At 37.8% G+C, this 19,212-nt stretch overlaps 1 protein-coding gene across 3 annotated transcripts in view; it reads left to right on the top strand.

Moving 5' to 3' along the window:
• Positions 1–847: 847 nt before the first annotated feature.
• unc5a (unc-5 netrin receptor A) overlaps positions 848–19,212 on the top strand; it is a 209,146-nt gene continuing 190,781 nt past the window's right edge. For 2 of the 3 annotated variants that reach the window (XM_087799792.1, XM_087799790.1), the window contains exon 1: positions 849–1,324. In XM_087799792.1, the coding sequence (XP_087655918.1) occupies positions 1,246–1,324 (79 nt within the window). In that variant the 5' untranslated portion in view covers positions 849–1,245. Of the gene's footprint in view, positions 1,325–19,212 lie in introns of all 3 variants that reach the window. The other variant, XM_087799791.1, reaches the window with a different exon arrangement.

Genomic DNA, 19,212 nt, shown 5'->3' with positions numbered 1-19,212 from the left:
AACCAAACAAACAAAAGCAACATTTAAAAACTGCTCTTAAAGTGACAGTAAGACAAAGCCACATTGGAAAACAACATCAGATCAAACATGTCTCTAAAGCAGGGGTGGGAAACTAAAAATCTTCAAGGGCCACATAAAATTCTGTGAAAGTTGTTAGGGGCCGTCAAGCAAAAAAGAAAGAAGAAAAAATCCCTAAAAAGAGGACATTAGTCATTAGGCTGTGACATTTATTAAGCTAAATAAGATGCAATTTTTTTTCAAAACATTTCTTCAACCAATTTATAAAAAATATTTTGAGGGATTAATATACACTCGAAAAATTAAACACAAAAAGCAAAAAAATGTTACGTTAAAATGTAAATGAATAAAAAAACATTTGTTAATACATTAGAACCATTTATACATGATCATACTTTGACATTACGAGGGCCGCATAAATACTCGTCTTTCGAGATGTATTTGCAAACGTAAGTAAGTAATTTTTATTTGTATAGCGCTTTTCCAGACCAGGGTCACAAAGCGCTTAAATAATCAAAACAATGTTCAATAAGGTATATACTTAAAAGATTAAGATAAAACTGATAACACAACAGGAGTCTTTTTTTCTTTTTGTTTTTAATTAACCGAATGTAAGTTTTTTTTTTCAATTATCATAATTCTCTTTTTTTTTTTAAATTTATTTTCAATATAATCTCATGTTTTAAGAAACATTACGTGTTTTTTTTTCCAGATCAGTCGCACACGAGGCGTAGGCGCGCTCCCGTGGCTCCGTGTCCAGCGCGCACTCGAACTCCGCTCCGGGTTTTGCAGCGGAGCCGCGGCTCCCCTCTCAGACATCATCGAGCACCTTCAGCATCGCTGTGCCAGCAGATGTTCTCCCTGCGCCTCTCTCCAGCATCTCCCTCCTGATCCAGCCGAACCTTTTCTCCTCCACACACTGCGAAAAGTGAGCGGAAAGTGTGCCGCTCCTGGGCGCGGACGACTGAAGGAAACAAAAAAAAACCCTAAAAAAAAAGAAGGGGAAGACTGATACTCCAGAACCAGAACCGGGGCTCTCAGTCACCTGTGATGTTCTGAACGACGGAGACGCGCCGCCGGGCTGCTGATGGCAACGGAGCGACTGGCGGATATGTGTTGAAGAAGAGACTTGTGCTTGAGAAAAACAAAGAAAAAAGAAAAAGTGCGTTTTCATCGTCGAGTCTTTCCTCTTCAAAACTTGGTGATTAAATTAAAGAAGACGCGAAGATGCCCTCACTTCTGGGGCCCTTTGTCCGCGCCACGCTTCTTGCGCTTTGGCTCCTCTTTTCGGGCTTCACGTGTACCGGTGAGTTGAAAAATCCCCTTTTATTTAAAAATCCATCTCTTACTAGTAAATATGCTCATTATTTATTTGATTTATTTTACGGTTGACACGTGGACTTTTGGTTTTACGCAGCGGCGTGCGTAACGGAGCACGTTGTCTTCTTTTTTTTATTGTTCTGTTTTCTCATCAATGAACGCCTTCAAGGTGACTGTAGAATCCTTTCGAACACAAGCATTCTAACCTGACGCCCTCCCTGGTGGTCCCCCCACGACCGCCTCCTTGTTGTCCGTGAACGCAGCATTTTCTCTCGAATCCCCCATAGTTGTTGGGAAAAAAAAACGCTTCATGGCTGCGCTGTGGGTTCTCCTTTACGCACCACCACGTTTTTTTTCTTCTGTGGATGATCAAATGTTTCTTTTGTGATGGTGAAATCCTGCAGATCATTCAGTTCTTTCCACCGGCTTGACAAGATCCTCTCCAGAGATTCACCTGTTTTCTCAATATTCATTTTAAACGTGTTTGAGTTACGCACTCCATCGCCTGTACCGCTCTCATCCCTGCATCTTTATGCCAATAATCCCATCTTGTTGTTTCTGCCTCCCGAGTCCTTCTAAAAAGAATGACTGAATGATCCCATAAATACTTCACTTCTACACACAACTGCAACACACAGCCCAGCATCATAAAGTCCATTTAGTCATCGTTTTTGCCTTCAGCTTTGTTTCCGAATTGTTAACCTTGGCTCCGGACTGAAGGCAAACATGATCAAGTTGTGTAATTGTGTCTCTTGCTTCAGGACACTAAGAGGAAGAATTAAGAGGGCTTTTTTTTTTTTTTTTTTCCCTGCATTAATTACTCTATAATTATGAATATATTAGGATTAAGTAAACAGGCGTGCTCCAGGGAGTCTCATCTATCAAACTGTGGAAGTCAGAGTGCAGTGATATTTACAAGAAAAATCCAAGTCAGTTGTTGTGATGTATTGTCAGCTGTAGCTTTGTAGCGATCGTTTGTATACTACCGGTACATCACATATGTGTGAGAGTAGATCATTTACTCACAGATGTTTAGTGTAGAGTATGAGTGAAGGGATGGCGCCGGTTCAGTTACATGACCTCATCTAATGAGAGATTATTTGAATCTTCTCGCTCTCTCTTTGAATAAACATTTGGTTACCAGTCGGAAAAAAGTATACTTCAAGGTCAAGCTGACATGGAAGCGCTTTGTTACATTAGTTTAAAACGCCCTAGTGTTCCCAGGAAATGAAGCATTTTATTGAAACAAAAAGTTACTAATATCACTTTTGAAAATCGTCCATGTACAAATATAATACACTTATTATTTAATTATTACATGATTGAATGTAATGTGTTTAATCTTTATGCTTATCGTAGCACAGTCTCTTTGTGTTTATGTTATTGTTGTTTTTGTGAGCCCAGAAAAACGTAGAGTAATAAGTAAATGTTTCCAACATCAACATTCTGATAATATTTCCTGTATAAATAAAAACATATCTGATCGTTAAATATATTTTCCAAAAGGGCAAATCTTTAAAAAAACCATAGCAATCCATTTAGTCATGAATTCAAATGATTTATTCAGTCTATTATATTAAATCTTTACCCTTAAACGTGGAGCACAGTCTGCGATTATATGTTGTTGCTGCTTTTGTGAGCCAAGAAAAATGTGGCATAATAAATAAATGTTTCTAACATCAACGTTCTGATGATCTTTTGTGTAGAATTGAAAGGTATCTGATGGAAAAGCTTTCAAAAAATAGATTTTCTCAAATAGCAAATCATTAAAAACATAGCAATCCACCTAGTAATGAATTATAGTAAATTTGTCAGTTTATTACATTTTATATTTATGGTTAAAAGTTGAACATTATCAAACCTTTAGCGATTATATGTTGTTGCTGCTTTTGTGAGCCTATTAAATGTAGCATAATAAAAAAAGTTTTTAAATTCTATAAATATTTCTTTGTTTTTTCTACTAAAGAAACAAATGTGATGAAAAATCTTTCATAAAATGTATTTTCTAAAATAGCAAATCTTTAAAAATACACAGCCATCCACCTAGTTATTAATTATAATTACTTTGACAGTTTAATATATTTATTCTTTGCGCTTCAAAGTGGAACATTCTAGCACAGTCAGTGATTATATGTTGTAGTTTTTGCTGTTTTGTTGGAGCCCAAAAAACACATGCTGGTTAATAGACGGAACAAAATGGTCCTCAAGTCCGAGTACAAGTGGTTCAGGCTGTTGTGTATTGTAATGAACGGACTGAGGCTGTGACTCAGGCTTAAAATTCTCTATTTACTTTCAAGCATTTTGTCCAATTATCTAATCTTTTATTTGCCACATTTTGTTTCCATCATCTGAAAATGCATCTTCTAGTCAATACATTAGGTAACCTTGCTAGCTAGTTCATGGAGGTCTAAGCACCATTTCTTGTTAGGAAAATGTGATTTAATTGCCAGTGTGTATGTTGAGATGGCTTCTTGAACAGAGACGTATTGATTAAATAATTATGCAGAGATGAAGATCTAACAAGGCTGTTGTGTGGTTGTACACAGTTGAGGAATGTGAAGACAATATATAATCCACAAATTATGTCCTATTTTCTCTTGAAATTATACGTCAAAGCTGTGTTTGATTATCAGACCTCAAATACAGTGATTAGATGTTTGCCTTAGCGTAGGCTCAATAGAAATACCTTGGTTGATTAACTAAACAATGCATACCTCTGCCAAGGAACTCCTTTCACTAACTAACACAACACGAAATGACTTCCATGATTCAAGATTCCTAACTTGGATTGTCATTGATGTCTAGCTTTTATTGGCCCAAAGTACCTTGACCATGCCTGGTCGGGGTCGAACAACCCTAAAATTATATTAAGTGAAAAATCGACACATTTTGGCACGAAATATTGTGATCCATGAGTGATTGTGTTTTGTGCCGAGTTGTAAAGTTGTCGTTCTTACAGTGAAAATGCTTGTTTAACTATCATGAAGTATGTGAAGTGAAAATGGCGGACAGTGTGTCCTTTTTTTTCCCCCACTGGTGTATACTAAGGTACATCAGGTAAGTTATAAGACCTTGGAGAAAAATCAGGTCTTCTATCATGCTCACGCCTTGGAATGATATATGTAGGTTTAGGTAACAAGTAAAACATTAAGTTAAATGATTGGATGTGTAAAAAATAAAAGGTACTTGTCAGCCAACACGCTGAGTAATCACCACCTCTATCTTCTCGTTGTTGTATTAAAAAGATTCACCAAAAATATTAAAGCTAGCTTGAACAACGGCTCCATCCTAAAGGTTTCCTACAAGACGTTCCTTCCTCAGCTTTAAAGCCTTGATTTATGTTTCCATGAGCTCTGTCTTTATCTCAATGCCGCTCACTTAATCAGGTCATGTTTATTTACCCCGCCGACTCGTAGATTACCTTTTGTGAAGCGCCCGTCGGCCCCAAAAGTGCACCATCAGGTAATTGGATAACCACACTTCCAAGTATCTTAACATGATTGGCTTGTGCTTTAGGGAAACTTGCTGACTCTGCAATTATCTGTATCAAAAGCTTCTCCTCTTTTGCAAGCATAACTGTGTCAGTAAGAAAGGTAGACCTGCTGTCAATCATCTTTTCGGTTTGCTGGCTGGGCACTTTTTGAGAGTTTTCTGACGGGGCTGATTTTCGTAGGGGGGGTGGGTTGCCAGGCGGAGACGCGAGGATAAACGCTGCGTTGCCTGTGGTTCATCAAACACTTGTTTTGTGGAAGTGTGCGTTGACAGATGCCGTATTTCCGCGGGGATTGCACCGCCTGAGTATCTGTTGTGCGTCTTGCAAAGTAAAACAAATCGGGTTGAATCTCATTTCTCAAAAACCTGGACCACTTTTTGGTACAAGATGTGATCACCCCAAACCTCGCCCCCCCACGTCTAACAATGCATGTCATGTACCTTCTTTGTTTACCCTGGGCGGTGTGAATGTTGCCAGGCAATTGTTGCGAGTCAGGGGAACAGGGGAGTTGGTAGCGTTCCCCTTCCTGCTCGTGGGAAGTCACCTCAGAGCCATTAGCCGAGGACGTAAACGCGGCGATGATGCAAGCAACCGGCCAATAAGCTGACATTTATTGCGTAATATTTCTCCACCGTTGTTAGTACCTTGCAACGAGTAATGTAAATACGCATTTCATTTGCCAGAAACTACTTTTCTTTTTCTCGCAGCCCAATTGTGTCTTCCCCCATTGACTCGCTAAAGTACACTATAATGAAGGCGAAAGCTGACATTAGCATAATTTATTGGGGGAAATTGCCTTCTGGTTAAATGAATCTAAATCAGCTTTTTTTCTGTCTCGGAGCTTATGCATAGCAAATGATGGGCATGTATTTGAAAATATATTCTTTTTTTTTTGGTCCAGGAAATTGATAATCAACTAAGAGTTAAGAGCTTTGACTTGCATTAGTTACATGAGATGAATTTCAATGAAAAGCGCTGAAAGGCTTGTACACGAGGGAAAAAGCGATACGTTCTATTCGCCGCCATTTGAAATGAGAATGTTGAGCCAATAAATGAAAAAACATGGAAAAATAAAGCATCTGTATTTGAAGACTTAAAAAATCCTTCTTGCTGCGACAAATATTTTCGACCAATATGTTAAAAACATATTTTCCCGATGCCATTTGGATCAAAATGTGCTAAAAACTTTGTTCAATCAAAAATATGATTTTTCAGCCAAATGAATGTTTTTGCAGCTCCAGGCACGATCGATGGCTCCAACCTACAAATCTAAGGAGACATTTTTGTGTTTACAAAAATAACTAAAGGGGAACTTTGAGTGCAGACCTCTGCCAAGCAGCTCACGTTCACCCTTAGAGGGGTTTAAAACTATAGCTGTCCTATAATAATAAATTACTTTCCGCTAATCCCTTGTAGGCGTCGCAAGGGGGGGCTGGAGCCTATCCCAGATACTACGGGCAATAGGTGGGGACACCCTGGACAGGACGCCGGTCTATCTCCAAATCTAAGTTCCAAATCAACCTCGGTATCTTTCCGGACTGAGGAAAAAAATGTTTTTAAGCAACTTTAGAAAAAGGGTTAACAACAACAGCACCTGTTGGAATCAGAGCCACGGCTTTTAATGTTATGTATTTAATCGCTGTGTTTTCTTTTTTGCAATTGGCACTGAGATAGAAACCAAACAAGCCACACTGGACGGACAGAAAGGTTAACATCAGTGTAGATAGTCGATTACTTGAAGACGCAAAATATATTCTTTCTACTTTCCTTCTGCCTCCACCTCCTTTCAACTAGGAAAAAAAAGAAGAAAAACCGCCAGCAATAATTCCAATTTTCCACATTTGATTGAGGCGCTGACAATGCAGGAAAAATGTTGTAAGTCTCCATCCTCTTGTCTCCGCTTTAATTGGTCTTTAAAGCAAGAATGCTGATGTATAAATCATGTTCCTGTCGGAGACCCGGGAAAGTGCAATTTCTTCAGTTCGGAGTAACGGTGATTAATTACCTCTGAGATAATAGTTCAGCATAATGAATAAAAGGTAAACAGTGCATGTCAACACAGGTCAGCGTAAAACAATGGAGGAGCAACGCTCCATTTGGTGACAAATTCCCAGGTACCTTATCTTTTCAGAGGGTAATGTCCCTACGCTCATCATTTGCAAAATGGCAATCTTGGGAAGGGAATAAGGACAACGGCGAGGACACGTGGAGGGTTTAGTCACGGAGGGGAGGGTTGTGTTCTCCGCAGCCCCGTGCAAAGGACTCACAAAGGTACTGAATCTCTGTCAAACTCTGGCCTTTTGTTTCAATTACCCCCATTTCTGGGATTCAGGTACGCATGCGAGCGTTTAGAGGTTGCAACCTCCCAAAAAGCAGGGGCACCAGCAGCAGTTCATTCTATGGGTTTATCCCAGGAATATTTTTTTTCAACCCTATTTTTATTTATTTAGGAGTTATTGGTAACACAAATAGCAATGTAATCTAAAAACTTGTGCTGTCGTACATCTTAAAAAACACGTTCATCTTAATCATGGGTTGTGATTAATCTCAATTAATTAATAATCTATGATATTTAAGATCTAAAAATCTAAAAAAAAAGTGCGGCATGGGGGCCAAATGCGACCTTCATGAGGTCAAAGTATGATCATTAAAATCTATTTTATTGCTGAAATTTGTAATTTGTATTTATTTTCAGTATTTATTTCAACACATAACGACACCATTACATGCCTTTTCTTTTTTAGATATGCCTCTTTTTTATTGATTATTTTATGCTCAAACTACATTTTGAAGTAAATGAAGAATTGTTTTGAAAAAAACATGACTACTTTATTTTTCAAATTTATGTTGTATTTAAAAAAGTGCAACTTGTTTAGATGGATGGATGGATAGATATCCTCACATCCAAAGGTTTTTCAGCCATTCGATTCCTCATTTATTTTTGATAGTTTTTGACAACTATTTTGTATCCTTTGTCTTTGTTATCATTTCTTTTATCTTGTTCATTAACGTTAGACTTAGATTGTGTCATCTTGCACTTTTTATTTTTATAGAAACTTTGTTCTTCTTCTGTATTGGTGTGTGCTGGCTGGAAAAACAATTTCCAAAAGGAGACCTGCAGAGGGAGCAATAAAGTTGTATCTATCTATCTAACTAATAGCATCAATATAATCAATACAAGATCCCAGATTTCATAATAAAATGAAAGTTATGTTGGTTTATTTATCATTTCGTTGTCTCGTTGATCTGTTGATGAATCAACGTTGATGTGTTGTTTTGCGGAGTTTCAAGTATTTAAAGACAAAAGTGCTCTTGTGTCGCCCTCGTCCCTCCCCGTCGCCATCTCCTGTCACATAAAAACATACAAGGCAATCTCCTTGAACCAAGTATGGAGGTGTGTTCACTCATGTTGAAAGACTTCAAGTCAGCACAGAGGAGACGACGTCTGAAGGTTGACGTCTTGCGGTGTCTCAAAAAATTACAGACGACTGAACACTTACGGAGGTCAGTGAAGGAAAAAAATAAAAATTGAGTTGAGACGTTACATGAGGCTGGTGCACACGCACACACAGATTTAAATAATAAGAGCTGCAATTTGTAACTTCACATAATTTGGTTGATTGTGTGCGTAACCATGACGATTTTTCCTCTGATTTTCAGTCGCGCACAATGTCAATTGCTTTATTAAAGCAATTCAGAGTCAAAATAGCCTTACGATTTTTTTTTTTCATAATGTCTTTTGATCTGTGGTTGGCCAACGTTGAATGAAAATCAATGGGAAGACGTTTCCCTTTGGAAGTCAAAAATAAACATAAATATTCATTTTCCTAAGAGAGAAGAAATCATCCTCCATTGACCCCTTTAACACTGCCCCTTTAAAAGCATGATTCATGCCTCTCTCTTCTCCTTCCACCTCTCGGCGTTGTGTTTTTAACTACACAGTGTTGCTGTCTGGTTGCTCACCTTGTACAGTGAGCACAGGGGTGTGTTAGGCGATGTTCTCTGGCCCTTCCTGTTCACCAAGTGATCAATAGTCTTCTCCAAACAGTTAATTGGCCATCAGTCACTGTCAGAGGAAGTGCTTAGAAACCCAGAGGTGTCCAGCAGCCGCTCATAATAAGAGTGTGTCCGCTCCTCTGGGTCCTCTCCTGGCCTTTATTTCAGGCGAGGTGGTGGCTGGGGAAAGTGGATCTGAATGCAATATGGAGAGCCATAGATTAATAGTTTCTTAGTAAGGCCACAAGGGAGCGATGTGAAATCCACTTCCACTTCATCATAGAGATGGCTGGACATAAAGTATCGGAACGCAGTCGGGAATCGGGTACAAGTTAATGTGAAGGTCACAGAGTGATATTCGTCCGATTTGTTTTTATGTTGTTATTTTTTTTTTTTTTTTTCGGGATGTACCTGAGAGACTATTTACCTAATAAATGAAGCCGGTTATTGTTTGACTCAATGACTGGAGTCATGAGGATGTTCTGCTTCAAAGCTTTACAACCAGTTATTAAGTAACACGTTAAGTTACTACGTTAGTTTTTGTCACGTTTTTACTACTTTAAAACTAGATACTCGGATGAGGCATATTAGACTTAACATAAACACAATCCCAAACATAGACACCAACTTCCACTGCACCCATTTGTCACATGCACGTGATGCATTAAATGACTGTGGGATTGCTATGATGCATTCCTGAACAAATTATAGTTAAAACAAAGAGGTTTGGCAGAAAAGTTTACATTGTGGGTTCAATTAGTTCACAGTTTTTTGCTCTGACTTATTTTAGTAGTAAAAGTTATTTTCTAAGTAAACAATTTGATGTTAAATAACAACTGAATAAACAACTTTATTGTTGTTATTTAATAGATTTTTGTGATCAGTATTAAAGAAAGAAAAGCAAGTTTTGTGTTTTTATGTTCCATGTAGGAAAAAATCAGTATCTGCCTGTTGGGAAAAATTGAAAACACTAATTATTTATTTATCTTGTATTTGTTTATTTACATTTTTTCTTCTTACTTTTTTTCTGAATTGTTTAATCACAACATCAATCCTTTCACTGGCCACTTTGAATTTTTCCCTATTGTACTTTTTAATTAGGTACTAATGAATAACCTAAAGTAACAAAGTAACTTTTGAAATAAGTAACTCTAAATACATTATTCATTTAACTTGCCTGACACTGGTTGTGAAAACTGAGCAACTGTTGCCTCACAACTACTAAACAAGAGTTTATATTGGGATACAGTAGCTTTAATTTTCAAGTAAACAAAACAACAACACTGAAAGGGGCCACACCCCTGCCAAGGACCCCATTTTGAATGTTTTTATAAAAAACACAATGCAATCAAATAAAAGAAAACTTGTGATTTACTATTTCTATTAGTTATGGACTGTGGGTTGGCAAAACATGCACATAGATAATTAGCGCCAGTGTTTAGGATAAGTTAAGGACGTCAACAATGAGTACCACTAATGTTGAAAGAAGTCAATTTGGGGGTGAATTAGTCAATTAAGAATGAATTATTAAGATAGATTGAGCCCCAAAGAATGTAAAGACAATATGAAAATCAGTCATGTTGGGTTAATAACCGCCTGTAACTGTTGGCTCTACAATAGTTGTCTGTAGTGCCTACATTTACCACTCAGTGCATTTAAAGAATGTTGAATATCTTTGTAAATCCAAATTAAAATACAAGTCACCATGTTCTACTTATCTCAGTGTTGGTTTGACATTTTTATTCTCCTTAAATTCAGGTGATTGTAACGCACCTTTCAATGTGTGTTACGATCTACAATCTCGCCTATCGAGACTTCACCCACCGATCAAGTCCACGGCTCATTGTTATGCCCATCCTCGCGTCGCGTATTTAGGAGACCATTAGAAATCACCCAAGGCTACTCCGACTGCCCTGCTGGCGCTTGATTGGCAACCGTATCCGAAGGGAGGTCTGGATCCGCCTCGGCCAGAATTTGTCATCCCGAAGTGATTTTGTTGACGAGACAGGAGGCTCTGTGACCTTTCCTAATTATGTGTATGTGTCGGGGCCCCGGCGCCTTAGGCAAGCAATTCAACTGAGTCAACAGAGCGCTGACTTGCAGAGCGGATTCAAGCGACGCAGCATGTTGTTTGATGCAAGGTTAGAACGCGCTGGGTTTAGCAGCGTGCTTAATAATTCAGGATCCAAAAGGTAATAATAAGGTGTTTACTTTAACCTTTTTGGATTTTTTCTACTACCCTGCTGTCACCAGTGCTTGTGAAATCTCTTCCGTTAGCTTAGAAGTGTTGTGTAAATCTGCACAAAGACAACACGGTAGCTAGTCAAACAACCTTGTATATAAGTTTTGTTGTGCTTCCAGGAAAACCTCTCATTGGGACACGTTTAAAAGCCTGTGTTAGGAATAAGTGTAGCTGTTGTGCGTTTTATTTTATTGATGATGTTCATTATTGGGATTCAATTGAAGTTCTAACTGAAATCAACAATCTAGAGTGTTTGAATTAGTTTTATCTTTACTCAGAAATGTGTGTTTGTTCATGAAAAGGTTGACAAATTGACAAAATAGAAATGAAGAAATCTACTTTTTTGTCAAATAAAAACGACAACCTTTTATGGAGTAAAAACGACAATTCCTAGATAAAAGTAATAATCTGTGAATTTCTGATAAACAAGTGCTCCATTCACCAGTTCTTGTTAGAAGTATTTCCTCTGTCCTACAAAACGACATTAAAAAAAGTTGAATTTCACAATGAGAAAGAGAAAAAACAAAAGAAACCCCAGGGCCAAAGCACATGGTGTGATGTCATCAGTGCAGGCAGCAGCGGGAACACATTTCACATTCTGTACTTACAGTGACGCACCAAGCAGCGGCACTAAAGCAAAAACAGTGATAAATAATCCCTCTCTTTAGGAATGAGTTGCTGACAAGTCACATCTGCATTTGATCTGTTCCACTGGTACTATTGCGGTATTTTTGTTGCACATTGTGAAAAGATCATCAGAATGTTGATGTTAGAAACATTAATTTATTATACCACATTTAAAACCATGAATTTCTCCCTGAATAAAAAAAAAAACAGTTTTAATGCTTATTTTATGTAGTGATTTCCACATCTTCAATGAAGTAGCTTGGCCACTTTATTCAAAATATTGTTCCCTCTTTTAAATTGCTATTGAAACTACTAAGTATGACCCCGAACTTATACCTGGAGTGGATGCGGTTTGTCGAGGACGTGCACCTAGCCTTGCATTTCAGAGACTCACACCAAGAGCAGTTTTGGATGATCCCTGGATTACACTATTGAAATGTTATGAGGAAGTGAAGGGACAGAGATGTGTTGGTGCAAACACACTGGTTATGAATTTAACAAAGTTTACTGATCATACTTTTTGTGGCTAATACCTTTTTTTTAAACTTTTTTTCTCTTTAACTTAAGCACACACAAAAGTCAATATTTTACTATTATTGATCAGAAAAACGTATTAAAAAAACAACAATAAAACTGAAGAGCACTATAACAAAACAGAACAGCCTTTAAAAGAAAATAAATGGCTAACAATACTAAACACAAAGTGTGAAATAAACTTACACAAACTGCACTAAAACAAGTGCAGACAAAAGTGAACTAATCAAACGCACCATATAAATTTCACCTATCGCTAAAATAACAGTTTGTTTTTCTTTCAGTTGTAGCAAATTGCCATTTGTAGAAAGCCAATGTGTTTTCTCTGTGTTAGTTTTTTAAGGGAAGTAATTACTGTTTAGTTAAAATACCCTTGCTTTTAAATGAATTACAGCAATGTCAATGTGAATGATGAGGTCTACCTCATCCATGAATCTGATGTTTATTTATTTTAAATGGGTTAATAACGTTTCATCCTTCTATCATCTTAGAAAATGTGTCTCATCTTGATGACGCCAAAAAAAATCTTTACATCATAGCTGACGTACTTCTATAAGACATTGTTTTGTCGTCGCAGCTGAAACTCTAAAGAAAAGTAAATCAAAGTCGGGTGAAAGTCAAAGCTCTCTTCCAATTATACTTGGTGATGCAAAAAAAAACCTTCTCTGAAGCCCTCGCACACCAAAAGTCGAGCAATTTTCTAAATTATGAGTGCCGCGGCCACATTAATTCACATTCATAACATTTACAACCACATTTTCTTGGCTTTAAGCCCCAGTGCTGTCACTGTTGTCAGCAGCCGGCGTCTCTTCTCGCCTAAGTCCTGGTTTATATTGGGACGTTTCTCCTTTTCCTAATTCTGACAAGCAGTAATGGGTCAAAAGCGTGCAGCGCCTTGCTCCCACACTCAGACCACATTAAAGTTTCCCTTTGAGAAACGCTTTCTTCTTTTTTTCGAGTATTAACTCTGGCTTTCAGTCTGCAGCGATGACATGCACCCTGACTTTAATATGGACCTGTGATCTCTCGTTCTTTTTCACTGTTCCTGTCAAGTTGTCTGGTTCGCATTACGTTTACTTTATGTTTGCTGTCTCTTCCCATACTCCCTGAACTTTCGATTAATATCAACATGTTTTTTTTTTTTCTCCCACAATTCTCATGAAAACTTTCCACATAACTTGCCTTCAATTGAAACCAAGGTTGGTCTGGATATGTGCAAAAAACACATTGTGTTTACTCATTGGATATGCAAGGGTGACCCCATAAAATAGAATTTGTTTCCCCTCTTTTAAATGATATTGAACTCCGTGTAGTGTAGAATAAAGTCCGGACGGAGCGGCTCTTCTGACTTGACAAGGGCCACACGAGGTCAATTCAATACTTGTTCCATTAAATTGTACTCGGTTGCATCTTGTTTCTGGTATTTGTTTTCTGCGGACATTTGTAGGTTGGAGCAATGGTCGCCTTCATTTGTTTGCATCAAAATGTGAAACTGGCGGAGATGAGAAAGAAACTACTCTGGAGTCTTGAGTCATTTGTTCTTGGCAGGAAACCAATAAAATGCCTAATCCCAGTATTGAGCATCTTGAACCTAAGTTTCGGTTTCTACGCAATTCCCTTCGCTGCACAAAAGTTATCTAAGCTCAAGTTAAAAGTTGCTTTTCCAGATCAATTTTCTTTTTTTCCCTCCCTGTGAGGTTGTATCAAGTTCAGGGAGACCTGAAATATGTTTTCTTTTAGGCAATTATTCGTAAAATAAAATGAAAAAAACATGAGTAATAGAAGGTTTCAAAGAAAAAAACAACAATCCAAATAGATTCTGCCTTCATGATTCTTTATCTGGTGAGTTCAAGTGTGGTCACAAATGAAGAGAATGATTCTTGCGTCGAGCAAATGACAGCAAATCTCTCGTTCTTTTAATCATTGAATCCTTCTTTTCATCTTGGTACCTGTAGTAATATCAACAGCTACTGTAATTATTTCAACCACCTTTTTACATCTGGGCCAAAAACCTTCCTAGTAGTGAGGGTCTGATGAAGCTTCATGAAGCACTGTCATTATTTTCAGAGTCCACTAGATGGCGGTCTCTGCACTATTTTCCTTTGTTTTGAACAACCCATCTAATGAAACATTTTTAAACTGATCGCGCCACCTACTGACCTCTAAACAACATGACACTGCTTCGTGAAGCTTCATCAACACATCAATATTTCCTGGTCCGATTGTCCAAGCCCCCAGGTGCTTAAAGTGTAAAAGATGCTGATTCATCTCAATTATTCTTATTATATAAATAATACATCGGGTGTGAAAGGTTACCGAGTATCTCTGACTATTCTTCGAACTTTTTAAACAGACAAATTAAATGTTTTTAACGTAGGATGGATTGATTGAATGGAGGAACTGATAAGTACTCATTATGAATATTTTAAGTATTAGTACTGTGACTAATACTACCAAAAACGACATTTATTTATGTGTATCAGTCTCAGCATTTGAAAGTCAAGGTGTTGGTGTTGGCAGGTATTGTTAGTGCAAATAATAGAGTATAATATTTTACATTTTATATTAAAAAAAATCCAGACAGATTGTAGACCATTGTGACCATTGCTGTAGTGGGCATCTGTGGTCTGTTTCTCACCAGTGAGTTACCCCTGAGTTAAAACAATGGTTACAGTAGGAATACAAGTAAATTGTTTCTACAAATTTTCTTTAAATGAAGCAGTGTTTGGTTGGATAGTTAATGTTACATTTAAAATTTGATGTTAAGATTTTAAAGTTTTCACGGCTCCTCCTTAAGTTAAGACAAAGGGATAAATTAAAAAATATAAAATAATTCAAGTTTTGTTCAATTTTTTCAAGATTCACTTGTCTCATTTTACTGTTGTTCAGTTGTTGTTTAGAGAATTAAAGGGTCTCAAAGCATGGTTTTTCAATGTAGTCGTGCCTCTCAATGTAAATGTGTGTACGTCCATTATTATATTTGTGTGTTCACTGGTGGGAATTTCATTGAAGTTTTAGCCCTCGGTCTTCTTGGACTCATCCTGGGTCCACTGGACCAGATTGATGTAGCGCAGCAGGAGAGTGAAGGGAGGTCTGGGTCCATTAAATCTATATCAGTCTTGTCAACTTCTTAAAGGCACATTAATTCACAATGAAGGTTTCCGATTCAAGTGGAAAACAAAGTCAAACATTCATCCTGAAGCCTTAAAAATGTGAAAGTGAGCGTCACAACTAAACGGAAAAAAAGATGTAGGAAATAGCTAATGTGTTATTAAGCTTGTTTTTAAATAACAACAATCTTATAGTTACTTTATTAACACTTGAGACAGAAGATCCATTTCATTTTTCTGACGTCAAGGCAGACTTTAAATACATTTTAATGAGATGTTTAGATGATGCTGACGGAGTGATTCTTCTGTTAATCCCCACTTAGAAAGCTGCTCATTCTTATCTAGTTCTGGCTATGCTAGGCAATACTAGATCTAGGCTAATGCCAAGCAAATGCAAAGCGAACTCACTGTAGTATGGCTGGAATCATTGAGATGAGGAAGTTTCTTCATTGTCTCTCCTTTTCTCCCTGAATAAAAAGGACAGTGTTGACAGAGAGTTGATACATGAAACAATTGCCCATTAACTGCTTGCAATTTAAGATAAAGCTTACATAATAGAGACCCGTCGCATTGTTCTTTTATGAGCTTATTATAGACGGTAATTCATGCCTTCCTAACAGTGTGAAGAATTGGTTGTTGCTTTCTCATTACGGGCGGTTGGAATCAACGTTACACAGCTGTCGAACTGTTACGGCACATCTTGTTAAATACAGTGCGATTTGTTTGTTTTTAGTTACATTCAATTGATAATAATGTCATTTTTATTTTAAAAAGGAAATCAATTATTTCAGAAAGGCTGTAGAAGGGGCACTCAAAGCGTTTTCCAAATTTGTCATATATTCATAAATCTTGATTTCCTGACTCTGTGACCTGCATTTTTCTCTACCACAGGTAATAACTGATTCTTCCGGCTGAGTCAGACTATCCATATATATATTTTCAATATTCTCTAAAAGTCGAGCCCTGCCACAAATGGTAAAAGTCAGTATCGAGTGCTGTTAATTCACTCAAACCTGCATCTTAAAGAGTCTCGCTGCACTGAAACTGAATTCAAAACAAATTAACCTTCTCAAAATGTGTTTTAAGAACATTAGGGATTTTTTCTTTTTCTTTTCCACAGTAGTTTTTCAGCGTCTATTTCCTTTTATAACCCCTTATTTAACCTATGTGTAATCTAGGGGTCAAAGTGACCCAAAGGCCCGAAAACAAAGGTGTTTGTGGTATCCCTTGTGTTGGCCGGCTTCCGGAAATACACATACAGACATGGAGCTCATTAACTTTGACCTAGAAGCAACACAAGGGCCTTCGAGTCAACTAGACCCTGAGATAACACAAGGATTTAGATAAGTTTTCCTTCTTTTTTATGTCGGTGTAAATCTAAAGAATGGATTTAAGTTTTCCTAGTTTATTTTTTCACCTACAGGTACAAATACTTTTTTTTTTTTTTTTTATCATAAAAAGACTTAAAAACCCCAAAACAATAAGGAATGTTATAGTATTATTGGTATAATTCAATGACATTGTGAAATTTTAAAAATGATGTTTTTAAATAAAAAGTAAGAATGGCTTAAAGTATAGGATTTAGATTAAATAAAAATACATTTTATCATCTATTATGACAATACATTTTATGAATACAACTTGATTGTAACTTGATTTATCTCCAAATGAATCCCCAAGTCAATTATTTAGGTCCATGTGTGTACTTTTCACCAGAGGCCCCCAACATTTAACTGTAAGGGCCACATAACGGTAAGGAAGAACCATTCTCCGATGGGGGTTCTGTTTGCAGCAGAAAAAGTGTGACAATCAACAGTTTCTTCATGGAAGAAAAAAGGTCAGGAATAAATAAAACTATCAAAGAAATAAATAACAACCAAATATTTCATGTAGCTTTCATTAACTTTCTGACAACAAAGCCGAACCATTTACTTTTTATTAAAGCCTAAAATGTTGCCAACTTTAAACCAGACCTTCTTGGAGAGCTCAAGTAGGTAGGCGCATAATAAAACAACAAAAACAAGCCTTGGTTTTTATTTAGCTAGTAGTTGGGAAGCACTGCTTCACACCCTGGCGTGCTCCTCTAATAAGAGACGGAGACCAAACGTATTAAATACACAAGAGATGCTGACATGAAAGTCAAGAAAGTCGGTTTTGCAAATGAAGCATTTAAATATGGAAAGTCTGCAGTATTTTAATTTAAGGCATGGAGGTGTGATATTCCCTCTCCCGAATTCCTCCGTCCTCTCTAATGTGACGTCACGGCACAAATTATTTGAATTGCCTGAAGGTGTTATTTATGCTGACTTATCAGCAACACACAGGCCATGTAGCTTCACGCTTATCGTCATGCGCAGCCTCTTGCAGGGCGAAAAAAAAAGAAGAAATCCTGCATGTTTTCTTTCTATTTTTTAAAGCTCAGCCCTAAATGTGTTGACAATAGCTATTAATGGAACACAAAGACAAAAATCTGCCACCAGCAGCATAAAGAGCGCCGAACCCCCCCCACCCCCCCAATGTCGCCACCATTATTATGTCTTCCACAGTTTATTTGACACTAAGTGTCGGCAGCTTAACTAAACCAGCCAGTTCCGTCTATAGAAGTGCTGCCCACTCGACCTCCGTCACACAATTAAGCTTGTTGCTTTCCACGTCTCTAGAACAAAGGTGAGCTCCAAAGCACACAAGCGTGCAACCGTGCAGAGTGGATGGTGTTTGTGTGTGTGCGCGACAGTCCGATGGCTTCGGGGCACTTTCATGACCAGAGGAGTCGTTGGCCGTCACTAGACATCAGCGTCTCTCCCCAGACTAATGGCATCTCCAGATTGTGCTATGAGGAACAAAGGCTGCTGGTAAGAGATATAAGGGGAAAGTGGCGTGACCCCATTAGGGATGCAGACTTTGGTCGGTGACAGTGGCTGCAGACCTATAAATGTGCCCTGACAGATACGAACCAAAGAACAATTATGAGCTACTGCGCTTGAAGCTAAACTTCACAAAACATGAGGGAGGAAGCTGTGCCGCTGTTTGTGACAGAAACAAACCCCCCAACTATCCCCCCCAAAAAACAAACGAACAAATAAAACGGCTATCTCATCTGACAGGCAGGGTATTGCAACAAAAAAATTATAATGCCACAGACACACACACACACACATTACCAATTTTTCTTATTGTATGACAATGTTTACAGCTTTTTAAGCAGAAATATAAAACAAACATTTCATTCTGGACGAGCCGAAATAGCCAGGGTTTCCCGGGAATCAAAAAATAAACATGAACACCAAATATCTAAGAAGAGAATAAGTTCAAGTGGATTATTCCTTACCTTGCGTAACATATTATTATATAAATATTATCTTGGACCTCTATTGTGTCATCAGCATGCGTCTGTTTGTTCAAAACTCATTGAAAAGTTTATATTAGAAAATGTGCTTAAGCCCCGCCCACTGAAAACGCTTGTTCTTTTGGAGATGAAATCTCGTTTACCATAACCACACCCACTCAGCTGTGATTGGTGAATCATCAAGGTTTGTCACCGCGCGCCATCAATCCGAAAAGTCATCACCTCCAAGGGACTCGTTGAATAAACAAAGCGGGGCGTGATCACAGCTGACTGGAGTTTTAAAGCCATTATTGCGTCTTAATAGACTCTGCTCTCGTAACCTCTCATTCGCCGAGATTTCAGACGGGGGCGAAAATTTATATAATAACGTCAAAGCACTGTCATGACGAGGAACTTGAAGGGAGACTTTAACATTTGAAACATCTGAGTAAATCGGGAGAGTTAGGTTTTAATTTTCCTGCCACCCTACTCTTCCTTTACAACAAACCTCCCATAGTGCCCACTTTTCTTCGTATATGTATATGGA

This window comes from Callionymus lyra, chromosome 9 (assembly GCF_982586985.1).
Source record: "Callionymus lyra chromosome 9, fCalLyr1.hap1.1, whole genome shotgun sequence".
NCBI lineage: Eukaryota > Metazoa > Chordata > Actinopteri > Syngnathiformes > Callionymidae > Callionymus > Callionymus lyra.
This window is presented reverse-complemented; position numbering and strand designations above follow the sequence as displayed.